Source organism: Tyto alba, unplaced genomic scaffold (assembly GCF_018691265.1).
Source record: "Tyto alba isolate M040663 unplaced genomic scaffold, T.alba_DEE_v4.0 Super-Scaffold_45, whole genome shotgun sequence".
NCBI classification, from domain to species: Eukaryota; Metazoa; Chordata; class Aves; order Strigiformes; family Tytonidae; genus Tyto; species Tyto alba.
The window spans coordinates 30,616,321-30,629,631 of record NW_024881321.1 but is presented as its reverse complement, the minus strand read 5'-3'; the positions used below and the strand labels follow the sequence as shown (position 1 = coordinate 30,629,631).

Below are 13,311 nucleotides of genomic sequence, written 5' to 3'. Positions count from 1 at the left end.
TCTTCTGTCTATTCAGATCCATGGAATCTATATTCATGTTTTTGTATTCCTTGGCTGCATGATTGGACTGACCCTTTTCGTTGGAGTTGTCATCGCTAATTTCAATGAAAACAAGGTATTGAGTGAAGTGGTTTACTGTGTGTGGAACTGGCTCTGTAAGAAACCTGAAATTGATATTACACTGTCTACATTACCTGGCAAGTCTGCCTTTAAGACTGACTTACCAATCTTACATTCTGCAAGCCTGCAAGAATGGCTTCAGACACAACTGATCCATGTTTGCTAGAAAACTCAAGCCTGGGGTGATAGCAATCCATCACACACTCTTTCAAAGCTGTCTGAGTTTATTTACAATGCAGCCATGTTGCCATATGGAGATTGACCCTAAAGTACAATGTATTTACAGATGCTCCATATTCTGCTGTTTTAGTTTGATATAGGCATACATGCAGTGGCAGGTAAAAAGACGTGTTATGCTTGTATGTGTTACAACTAAGGGGTCTCATTAGAGCCCTGCCATTGCTGTATTGCAGATCCACAGGAAAGCTGCGTGGCTTTTTCCTGGAAAACCGCAGAGTACGTTGTAAAATTTATTGTCCACCTCTTGAAAAAGTAGCTAGTGTTATAGAAAAAATCTGAAGTTCGCATGGGCTTTGCAGATTACCCTGAAAAGTAGAAAAACCTGTACCCAGATGACTTGTTACAGACTAGCTCATGTCTACACTTGTTAAAGATAGCATCTTCTGGGTGGAACTGCTGCATACACATTGCACAGCCCTTAATCTGACTTTTTTTCACTGAGCCTCTTGTGGCCCTGTAGCACCAAGACACAATTACTAATTTTTTTCATCTTTCAGTTCTAAGTCCCCAAAATAATGAGATGTCTGTGTTGCAGCTAGCTCGAGTGATATTTTTATCACTCATGGCACTGGAGGGAAAAGATGATTGTGTGCTCTGGGGCTTGGAGATGCAAGACAACCTGGTGTGCTAGTGCTGGAGACAAACTAGGTGCTGGCCATGGCCCTACCATGGCCCTGACCCAAGCTCTGTAGCAAACACAAGTGTTGGGTTAGCCCTTCAAGGAAACCACTTGACTCCTGGAAGGGAGCTGAGCAGCACACTACTGTGTGTCCAGTGTGGGCAAGCAAGGCATCATGAAATAAAGTCAAGCAGATTGCAAGCCAGATAAATAGCCTAAAACCTCCACTGTTCAGAAGGTATTTTTATGTTTGCATGACTCCAGTGTAATTTTGGTGAGATGAAGTGCAGTCGTTCTTGTTAAAACACATCTGTTCTAGAGAATAAGGAGCAATGCGCTATTAATTTATTTTTTATTCACTACATTTTGACTAGTGAATTAACAAAGCTGAAATTTCCCCAGCATGAGAATTCCACTGGATTTTTATAGATGCTTTTGCCCCTGTTCTTCTTTGTAATATTAGTTTTCCTTCAGATGTGTCAGCCTTACACTGATTAATACAAAATATTTTTCAGCAAGTCTTGAAAAAAAAATTAAGTCATTTTATTTAAATTACAGGTAATTAAAATATTATTTGAAATGTTAAATTTATTTTTATGCTTTTCTTCTATAGCTATGATGTATTTAGCTATGTATGTTTTTGTCACATACATCATAGTTCATGAAACTGTATTGAGATGTTAGCTGAGCATTTCTAGCATATAAATTGTTTCTTCATTCTCTTTTATATTTTCTGCACAGGCTAATTTTCTCAAAAACCTGTTCATGGGCATGAGTGCAGGCAAGAAGAAATATCACATTACAGAGTTCGGTCTTAAAAAGCTTTTGATCATGTCTGATCAAACGTATTTCCTTTACCCTGTTGAGATGCGGTGTGTGTGGTGTTGAGGAGTGAAGAAGTGGTGTGCTTCCCCTTTAGTTTTGCATGTGGTCTTGAATATATCTATCATGAATTTTGAGCCAGCTTTATAGACAATGGAGAATCATCAGGAGCCATCTGCTGCTCTGGGTTGCTTTGCTAAACCTACAGGCATCTATTTTTGCCATTGTCATAGAAAAAAAGTACTAGAGGAGCTGGATTTTTGCCCTGACTAGTATGACTTCTATTATGCTTTTGTGACAGTAGGCCCCATGTTACTAAGTGCTGTCTCCTAGGCAGTGTTTTCACTCTTAGTTCCCACTCTTTCCATAGGAGTCACTCACAAGATCAAGTTCACGGTGTCAGCCTGTCTCCTGGAAAGGCAGCTTGTGAGATTTCTTTTACAAATTAGTGAGATGTCATTAACTCATAACTCAGTATTCTTCTGTGTAGTCAACTGTCAACTATGGAATAAAGTGATCTGGGCCAACCCACAGGTTACTTTTGAAGTGATTTATCCAATATGAACATGAACAGGAGAAAAATATCCTTAATTATATTGTGACTGTGTAGCAGATGCATATTTCATTCCATCCTCCTAGATATGCAGCTTTAAAGACACAGGATAGCTCAAACTCACATGAAAAGTAAAAGTTTATGTTCACCGTGATTCAAAATGAGAGGGAGCAGGAGGGTTTGAACATGAGGCTTGTAAGTATTGCGAGCACAGGAGATAACTAAACAACTAATTTTAGCCCAGATTACCCCCTGCCTGAGCTGCCAGTATAAATGTGGAAGTCTAAGGTATAGGATCTGAATGAGGATTCCCATTGTTTTCCGCAAATTACCTGATTTTTACATTTATCATTTTGGGTTGGTTTTCTCTGCTTGTACATTTTCTTCAAACTACAGCCATCTTTTCACCTATGATTGCTCTTCTCCTCAATTCCCTTATGGAAAAAGCATTAGTCTGAACATCAAAAAAGCTACTCACTAGTAACAGTTCCCTGTATATTACACTGAACAGGCACATCATGCAATATTTCTATAGAATTTACATGCTACTAAAAACAGAGCCAGTATAAATCATTTATGTCATCTGGTTCATCTTCTTCAGTTGTTTCTTAGTAACCTCAGCTGCTGTGGCACCTAATGTTTGTTTTTCTCTCTTTTTCTCTTGAATACTTGTTACTTTTAATATATTTACTCTATGGAAAAAAAAAAATCTTCACATTTGAGTTGAGAAGTTTAATATGTTAGTTAATTATGCAGTTGGGGAAAAAATTCAGCCCAATCAATATTAAAATAGAATGAAGAAATATCCAGGAACTGAAAAAAATGTAAAGTAAGATAGAGTGAAGGCTGGAAACTAGTCCAGACAGAAGAGAGCAGAACAGTCCTCTGTGTGAGGTTAAGTTTCATCTTCTTAAAACTGGTTACTTGGACAAGCTATTGGTGTTTTAAGTAGATGTTTTCTTTAGAAAGTTTATGGCTGGCTAGAGTAGTACCAGGAGTTGTTGAGGAGAGTCAGAGTTCGACAATTACTGAATAAACTATTTTATGTGAAGATGAAGAATTCTCTAAAAGAAAACCCAAAATTTTTTCAGATGTGCTGTAGTATTTCATATGAGCTGGTGGAGCTGCAGGCTTGGAGACGTTGGACTGGGAAGTACCACGGGGGGCTCTGGGCTGGGTCCTCAGCTGTCCCAGCACCAGGGCAGTAGCCCAGAGTTCCACAACCCCCCATTTCACAGCCCCCTGCCCATCACCTGTCACAGCTCCCAAGGGCCATGTTTTCAGTCAGCAGTGAAGGTGTGATCTACTCAAATATTAACTGGCAGTTTTGAGTTGGAGTCCAAATGCAAACACAGATCCTTCGGCAGTAGTCCCACTTGTGGGGCTCTGCTCTGTGGTCCCCGTATAGTGATCCCACCAGTGCAAGTGGTAGTTTCTTAGCAGCAGAGCACCCTGGCATCACTATTTCTAAATTTTACAAAGGCCCAATTTTTTTGCCACCTTTTGTCTTGTTTGAAGCTCTGAGAATATAAACCAGACATGCTCATTGGGTTAAATGAGTTGCCTTTTGATTTGAGCATTTGTAAGTGGTACGATTTGGGCCTGACACAAGTAATAATCATCCTTACCTCTGTCGCTTTGTCTGCATCATGTTGGAAGGCACCTGCCCCGAGGGAGCCATTTGGGGACACAGCTTCCTAAAGAGACTATGTCCACCGAGAGGGAGGAATCGTGACCTTATCAGTTGCACAGCCAGCCACAGTTTCAGCGTCTACACAAGCCAATGCTGAGGCAAGCCCCAAAGATCACACCGGCCCTCGCCCGGCTCGGTGCGGCTCCATGCTGACTGGGGCAGCAGCCAAGTGACTGGGAGACAGGCTTGTGACATTTACCTTGGAAAGATCTCTCTTGTCTTTGTAAATGCAGGCTCCTTCCATGAGATTTTACAATTCTCTGAAATGATGAGGACTTCATTTTGTTTTGAAGATCATTTTAAATAACCTTCAATTCTGTTTGGGGTTTGCTTGTTTCTTCCCAAATTATGAAAACGCTTACATACGTTACCATCTACCACCACGCACCCGAACACTATATCTCCACCTCTCCTTATGCTTTTCTTTGTAGAGAGCTCTTGTAGATTTGTAGCATACCATTATTTTATTTCATTTATACTGCAAGCAGAAGAGCTGTGGATAGTGGGAGTGATCTCCTGGGGGGCTCATTCCCCCCAAAACTATAGTGGCACTGACGAGCCGCAGGATTTTCTACAGCAAAATCTGGACAAAATCGACCATTCTTTAAAACAGTGCTTCCTGGCAAATGATGTTCAGTCAAATGGAAGATCTCCTGTGGTATTTCACTGCTCACACTGGGCTGCTGCTACAAAGAGCAACAACTGTGCCTGCTGAGTTGAGTCCCAGAAACTCGCAGCTAATGCATCCAGAAATCCTCTTGAGTAACTGCTGATACTTTAGACTCCTTTACCCAAACAGCGTGTTATTTAAGGAGAGTTGCGTATGTAACTTTATTTCAGGCACCAAAGATAATGTTGTTTTCATGTTTACAGCATTAAATGTTCTAGCTTTTACATGACAAAAGCTTTATATGCTTCTCTTTGTTTATTAAGGGGACAGCTTTACTGACTGTAGATCAGAGACGATGGGAAGATCTGAAAAGCAGACTGAAGATAGCACAACCTCTTCATCTCCCACCTCGTCCGGGTATCAAAGATATTTTGATTTTATTCATGTTGAGCCCTAGTGTTCATAATTCCCCAGGAGTCTGCAATTCAAATTAAAATTGTAATCGTGAGGCCACTAGGAGGTTGTGCATAAGTTAATGTGGAAACAGGCTCCAACTACAGATCTCTGCATAAGGCTATTAAAATCAACCCAAAAAAGGTTGTGCTTCGATGGTTTTAGGATAAGCCTTAATGAAAAAATGAATTTCTAGATGAAAAATATTTGCAGTTGGCTGTTAATTATATGAATGGAATGTATTAACCTGACAGCAGTTGAATGATGCACTTGCCCTACAAGTACCAAAGCCTTCATGCAACACTGGTGTTCAGTATTTGAAATTATATGTTCAGAAGCCCTATTTGATATGGAAAATTGTAGCAGAAAATTAGAAATGTATTTTGAAACTGGTAAAGGATTATTTTGCCACTAATGAACATGGAAAATATGTCAAGAAATAGGGGAAAAATACCACTGTGTATTTTAACTCTTCTCCTCGAACTCTTTCTTTTTCAGATAACGATGGCTTTAGAGCAAAGATGTATGATATAACTCAGCATCCATTTTTTAAGAGAACTATTGCTGTACTTGTTCTGGCACAGTCTGTGTTGTTATCAGTTAAGGTAATTGTGTTTGTTTTAAACGTTTCATTATAGTAGTACAGTATATGATGCACGTTTCCTAACACCAGTTAAAGATTAGTTGAGCCATTACTCTGATGAATGTATGGAAACATGATTTCTAGATACAGTCTCAGTTGGCACAGATCACTGTAGATTAGTTGTAGCTTGTGGAGCTGAGTCAATTTCTGCCTTTTTGTAGTCTAGTCCACTATTTTTGATTTCCAGTTAAGCTGTAAATCTGTGAGAGAAGAAGACACCAAAATACCATTCCTGTCTGAGTGTATTTTAAAGTGAAATCTATTATTAACAAAACCTGAAAGAAAAGTTAAGGCAGTGAAGAGGCATTTAGTTCTGTTTAACAGCTACTTTTCTATGAACATATTTTGTTTGCATTTCAGTGGGATGCTGCAGATCCGGTGACTGTGCCGTTAGCAACAATGTCTGTTGTTTTCACCTTCATTTTTGTCCTTGAGGTAAAGTAATATATTTTATGTCTTCTTGAGATTAAGACTGGTATATATAGATTTGATTTTGTCTTTAGGGGTGTTGTCTCATTCTTCACTATGGTTTTTATTTCTGAACCTGTACATTTGGGGCTCTCCATGACACTTGTCTTTAAACATATATCGCAGGAATAAAATTTTAATTTGTTATAGTCATACTTCACCACCTTGAGATTTTTGTCCTTTTATATATATATTCAACTATGAGAATTTCAATGTGTGTTTTGGTGAACCCAGTGAACTCTTTTCTTGGAAAACATCTCAGATTAAATTCACTCTGTACAACACAAGGTCTGTGTTGTATCATGGAAGTTCTGCTTGATCCATTTATATTTTGCCTGGTGCATTAATCCCCACTGTTCTGCAGCTGTGACTTCATCAGACTTGACTCAGTTTTGTTTTGGTTTTTTTTAAGTATCATATTTGATTTTAATACCTTTTAATAAGCTATGTCAAATTTCAGTACTGTCTGTTTTTTATTGGACAGATCCTGTGTGGTAACGGTTCTCTATCTACGAGAAAATTGTCACCACAAGCAACTGTCCAAGGTGTAATTAGCCTGTTTTCCTAAGATTGGAATCTAAGGAGTTAAATATATTTTTAAAAGCATATATTTTTTTATGTATAATGAGATCCATAGTGTAACAAAACACACATTTATGAGGTTAAAGAAGATGCTTCCTCTGTGGTTAGGTTAGTACATAATTTTTTTATAAGTCTGTGGTTGAGCATTTTTCTTTTCAGTCCCCTCTGAATAGCTGATACTGACCAATATCAGAAACAGCAGAGTAGACTACATTTCCCACTGCTCTAATCCAATATGACAGTTCCTATGTTCCAGTGATAAGTTTTGCCAGCAGTGATGAATAAACAATAAAGTGAATGCCTTGTAGCAGCTGTAGCTAGAGTATGTCCGTGTTGTTGCTTCATTTTTCCCTACCCAGGAGAAAACGGTATCTCTTGAGAGACTGAGCAAACACGAAAAAGTTTGATTTGTATCATACACAGACAGGTTTTAATTTACCTAGTAACTATGTCTTTAGAAATACTTTTTTCTCTTATACTGCCAGGGGAAACAAATACACTTCCAGAATTTCAAAGGAATTTTGTCAGAGCCAAGAAAAATTTGTTGACTGTCTCAACAGGCAAGCTATCGCACTGTGAGTGCACACGATTTATGGAGAGAGGAAGCAGCTTCCTGCCCAGCATCTTCCCTTCTGCAGCATAGTCTGGTTACAGTCTGCTGTGTACGCAGTCTGCTTCCACTAGCAGACATGGTCCATGAGGAAGGCCAAAGCCTTCTGCATAGCTAATGGCCCTGTGTCCAGCCTAAGGACTCCTGATTCAGTCCTAAACCTCTAATGCTCACATCAGTATGTGTGGTATAGAAGAACAGGAAGAATTTGGAGATGTCACTTTTGTTACCATACTGATGATCACAGAATAAAGTGAGATGTGATTTTTTATTTGCACGGTGTGGTATTCTGTTCAAGATTATAGACACCTGAACTTATGTGCTTAAATTCTACATGTGAGGTAGGTGCTTAAGCTGTGACTGTTATAAAAGGAGCTTTAGGGTGAGATTCAGTTGCCTAGATAACTGAATGCATCAAAAGCTTTTTTGGGTACCCTAGCTGATCTCCCCATACCTCCACTAGCCCCTACAGAAGGGCAAGGATGTTTGCAGGTCTTGTGTCATCCCTGTCAACCCCATCCATCTAACTCAAATATTCTATGGCATCTCAGCTGTCTGGATAGAAGGAGACAATATACCTTCAGGTACCTCAAATGATAATTAGAAATTCAGAGACCATATTCTTAATTTTGTAGTCAGACTTCAGAAAACATTATATGGCAAAAAAACTAACTGGAAAATCAGTCTTTTACCTGAAACTAGTGTCCTTTTATATATGGTTTAGATTTCAGAAATGTAAAGAATACTGCTAAATAGCAGTTTTACCAGGTGGAATGGAAAAAATCATGTAATGAATGCCTGACATTTATAGCCTTTACATAGTAACACTTGACTTGTTTTGAGGTTTAATATGAATTGTGTATGAGAAACTCTCCAGTGTTCCCTCTGCACTCATCACTCTATGTCAATAAGTGTTAGCTGTTGTGACTATTTCTTATCAGTATCTATTCATAAGCTTCTTGTCTGCGCTCCTATTACATGTATTGGAAATGTCAAGCACTTTGCTGTATTTTACAAGGTACATTGTAAAATGTCCTGCCTTTACTGTTCTTAGCTTTTGTCTCTATAAGCTGCTGAGTACAGATCGTGCTGAGTACAGACTGTTCCTTAAAGAAGGAAATATTTGCAATATGGGAGGGCTTTTTAATTAAACTGAACTATAGGTGCTACAGAACACAATTGTATTCTCAAGTTCAAATGTGCTTATATGATTTTAGCCTGCTTATAGACAGCTAGCTAGATGGGATATTACTACCTTTTTTAGCTACATATTATTGAGATAATCATCTTCTTAACCTCATGATTTGCTTAACTATAAGAAATCTTAAGCCCACATTCCCCTCAGCAATCTGTACATTAAGCATTCAGCTGCGCTCCTTCCTTCGATACTTGATGGAGAGAGAGAAACATTTCCAGAATACTGTTCATCCCCTGATCTTGGTCATCTGTGGTATTCCACAAGAACCAGTTTTCCTCCATCTAAGGGAAGCTTATATCATCCAGTTAGTCTAGCAGCCTAACTTGTCCACTTGTGAACAGCTAGCTTACATGAAACCTGCCCTTGGTTGTTATGAAATAAGATGAACTCGGTCAAACATTTTAAAGAATGAAAGAGGTTCTTATAGCAAGAAATAACCATTTCTTCCGTACAACTGAGAAATTGTTTTTATCCATAGGTCACAATGAAGATTATTGCCATGTCACCTTCTGGCTTCTGGCAAAGCAGAAGAAATCGGTACGATCTCTTGGTGACATCTCTTGGAGTTATATGGGTGATACTTCACTTTGCCTTACTGGTAAGATTTACAAAACACAGTTCCGGTGATTAAGCTTGATTTTATCTGTGAAGCACCAGCAATAGAATCACTGCTATACATCCAGATAGACCCTTGGGAGTTTCATAAGGCCAAAATATGGCTGAAACAAATTAAACTTGCTACTAAGAAGAAAGAATTGTTTTCTTGGGCAATGATGAAATACAAAAGCTGTCTTACTGATGTGAGGTAAGTCTGTAAATGTGGTACAAAACTGAAGTCTTTAGGAGGGATGTGAGTGAGGAGAGGAAGGAATCTGAAGAGACTGAGAGCTCTTGCTAACAGCAGTCTCTTGAGCATCAAGGAAAAGAGAGGCAATGCACAGAATCCAGACAGGATCAGAGGACTGGAAGAAGGCATAGGTGCAAAACTGCTGTGCAATACAATCTGTCCCAAACCCAGCAACCATTCTGGACCACTGGTTTTGGTTTAGGGGCTATGAATTCAAATCCAAGAAGGCATGGAGGAGAGGGGAGGAAATCAGCTCTCCCTCCATCCCAACCCAGTTTTTTAAATTTGGCTACACCGTTGGTTCCCTTATTTACCAGCAAAGGAAAAGGGATAGTTGGTATTGTCGACAATCACAAGTTGTCAAAGTCAAAACCCTATAATGGCTGCAGGCTTCTCTCTTGTCTCATGAAAGCTTTGTTTGGAGGAAAACCTGTCTTGTGTGACTAGTCATTTTTCCATGACATTCACAGTTTGCTCCCTGCTGCTGAGTAGCTTGGAAGGCCTGAGGAGTTGCTGTAAGCCAGCAGCTGCCTAGACAAGTAGTCTGGGGCTGCAGGACGTAACTACAGCCCAGCTGATAGAGTATTGAAGGTTTTTTGGTTTGATGTGTGAGGAAGTTGGGTTGGTGTTTTTGAAGCGGTGGAGCAACTTCTGTTAGTTTCTTACTGCTCCACTGTTACTGAAATATTGGTGCTACTTGTTTATGATTTCTTATTTCATATGGCAACTGCCCTACATTATTAAAAGAGCAATTATCACGATCTTTCTGTGATATCTCATGGATGGGACAGTGTATTAAGTCTTCTCTGTTTCTGTTCCAGAATGCGTACACATACATGATGGGGGCATGCGTAATTGTCTTCAGGTTTTTCTCCATTTGTGGGAAGCATGTAAGTATAAATTAGGAACTATAACCATTGCAGTGCTCATGTAGACTAAAGAACTAGTCACTACACCGCTCTAGTGCACGTTCTTTAAGTCTCGATTTTATATGCAGGAAAAAAAGGAGACTTCAAGCAGCAGTCTCCAGTTCTACATGCTGTCTTTAAAAATGTCAGGATTTTAGGCATAGTGTATAATGGAACTATATTATGGTTACTGGAAAAGCTTCATTTTTGGAAAAAAAAAAAAAAAAAAAGCGCAACTGGAATACCACAGAGTTTTTTAAAAATGCTCTCTGAAACTCTGAACATATATTGTGCCACTCTCAGTCCTTTCCATTTCGCTGTGGTATGATGTGAGTGCTATTTATTTATTTTCTCTGTAAGACTAGTGGAGTGGTGGTTGATGCACTCATCTTGTTATGATAGTGCTCTCCTTTAGAAGTGTCTTCCTCTAGAGTGCAGGTCTGTATCTTGTGTCTCTGCAATTTATGTTTTATCACAGTAAAGGATTTATGTTCAAATTAAAAAAAAAATACTGGGCCAAGATATTCTTCTGGAAACACTGGCAAGGTGACAAAGCAAGTCACTTCTAAAGTTTACATTTCTTTTGTGTTTAGATTTGCTCTGATGTAATTGAGAGTTGGCTGGCAGAATAAGCATAGGCAGAGAACAAACACATTTGTTTAACAAGTGGTGACACTCTGCATTCTTTTGCAGTAGAACTTCTTAGACTATCCAAACATTTTCAGTGAAGTCTGACATATTAAAGTAAATGTGATGAAAAGACTGCTGTACTAGGTCACCAGGGTTAAGAACAGTAAGTCAGAGGGTTTGTTCAGTAAAGATAAAAAGTTTTCTTTCAATCAAACTACACAGAGCCTCTAGAGCCTTGGAAGTCAAATGAAAAATCCTTGCTTCTCCTGTGCAGCCAGACCAAGTGATTGCCTTCAAAACTTTCTGACTGATTCTAAAGTTTTTTTCCAGGTTTTAACCTAGTCATTTTTGCTTTCATGTTAGGAGCTGTATCTCTTTCGCTAATTCATCTGTTGTGATGCAATGTGATGACTAGAAGTTAGCATGAATTATCAGTTTGGCATGATTCTAAAGAAAGCCACTACTCTCAGTTTAATTAAAGAGAATTTTCCATAGCATCCAAAGTGGTTAAGGATGTGAGGACAATCTAGGGTAATAACTTTTGTCAGGAGTAAAATGTACAATATACATGCATGGGAAAGTAATATCTGTTATCTAGGCCTATAGCCTATGTACTTTCCAGAATTATGCTGTCTTCTTAAACTCTTTGTCCAACTTATATGAGAAGTTAGTAGTTTAATCAAGCTGTGCTGATGTTAAGGAAATCCCCTTCTCTATACATCAACCTATTCCTGTAAGTAGGCTGCAGTATCTGTGGTTTCCATCTAACAGTTAACATCTCTTTCAGATAAGCCCAAAGTAGTTTACTGCACCACTATTCACGCAATGCTAATTTTGATACTTACGGACTATAGTCATCCTAGAATATTATAGTTAAGCTTATGCTGTATTATTGCTGTATTATCCTACACTGTATTATCCTGTCTATACTCTTTGAGGAGCAGCATCTTGACCTTGTAAATTAGGCGGATGTGCTGATCTCCTTAACAAGTAAAAAGCATACTAAATTTCAGAGGAAGACACAAGATGTTCAATTCCAATCAGATTCATAATGTACCATTTCACTGGGCTCATCTATGAACATATATGTGTAAAGAATTCTTTGTCAAAATGGCAAGTGCAATAACTCTCTTTTCCCTTTTATCTTTGCTGTCCTGAATGGCGTCACGGATTGTTTTTGCTCTGTCCTTCCAGGTAACACTAAAAATGCTACTCCTGACTGTGGTTGTCAGCATGTACAAGAGTTTCTTCATCATAGTGGGAATGTTCTTACTGCTTCTTTGTTATGCTTTTGCTGGAGTGGTTTTATTTGGTACAGTGAAGTATGGAGAGAACATTAACAGGTACAGTATGTGCTTACTGCCTCATGGGAATGTTTTTTAAACAGCCTGAAAAAATCACATTCTGCTAGAGAGAAGTTTATCCGTGATAAAAACCGGACAAGTTCCCAGGTCTAGTTGAAGAGCTTTAAACAGAATTTCTGATAGAAGACACTTTCCAGTCCTTGTGCATTGGACCAAATGATACTCGATCCAGCCCAGAGCAGACTGAGAGCTGTTCTTCATTACGCCAGCTGGAATATGCTTCAAAGCAGCACTGCACTAGTCGCAAGCTGCTGAAACACAGTATACCTACTACACCTTATTGGCATCACCCAGGAACAGGATCCATATACCAGGCTGATACACAGAGGGGACAGTTCTGTGAACTGGCTGTTAACTGGAGATTTCCTAATCAGTAGCATCATCAGGCTTCAGGAAGAGAATGGAGAAAGGAGATAGGATCTGGCCTTGAGTCTGCCTTAGCTCTTTGATAAAATGAGCCAAAATACTCAGACGTGTGTCTGAGCTAAACTCAGTTATTATATCTTAAGTCATGGAATAAACAGTTCAGTGAGCTCATTCAAATAATACTATAACTATTTTTAGTTTAAAAAAGTAGGACAGTAGAAAATTGAAATGTTTTGCATTTTTTCTTGCCAACATTTTAGTTCTGGGGCGTGAAATGATATATCTCTCTCTTATTCTTTAAAACAGACATGCGAATTTTTCATCAGCTGGCAAGGCTATTACTGTACTCTTCAGAATAGTTACTGGAGAAGACTGGAACAAAATTATGCATGATTGCATGGTAAATACAATACTGCCAGAGATAAAGTAGACAAACAGGAGACACCTTTGCATCTCAAAGTGTTTCCAGTATCTTAGCTTTGTACAAAGAATGTTGTGATTGCCTTTATCTCTTCAAGAGGTATGATGTTTGCCAAACTTTAGAACATGACACACAACTTGCAGTTCAAATCATACACTCAGTGT

At 38.8% G+C, this 13,311-nt stretch overlaps 1 protein-coding gene across 2 annotated transcripts in view; it reads left to right on the top strand.

The window, feature by feature from the left end:
* NALCN (sodium leak channel, non-selective) overlaps positions 1–13,311 on the top strand; it is a 248,499-nt gene that overhangs the window by 223,340 nt on the left and 11,848 nt on the right. For both annotated transcript variants that reach the window (XM_042806091.1, XM_042806090.1), the window contains 8 exons: positions 17–115; positions 4,981–5,074; positions 5,609–5,715; positions 6,114–6,188; positions 9,090–9,209; positions 10,280–10,348; positions 12,191–12,339; positions 13,033–13,126. In XM_042806091.1, coding sequence (XP_042662025.1) covers positions 17–115; positions 4,981–5,074; positions 5,609–5,715; positions 6,114–6,188; positions 9,090–9,209; positions 10,280–10,348; positions 12,191–12,339; positions 13,033–13,126 — 807 coding nt within the window. The remainder of the gene's footprint in view (positions 1–16; positions 116–4,980; positions 5,075–5,608; positions 5,716–6,113; positions 6,189–9,089; positions 9,210–10,279; positions 10,349–12,190; positions 12,340–13,032; positions 13,127–13,311) is intronic.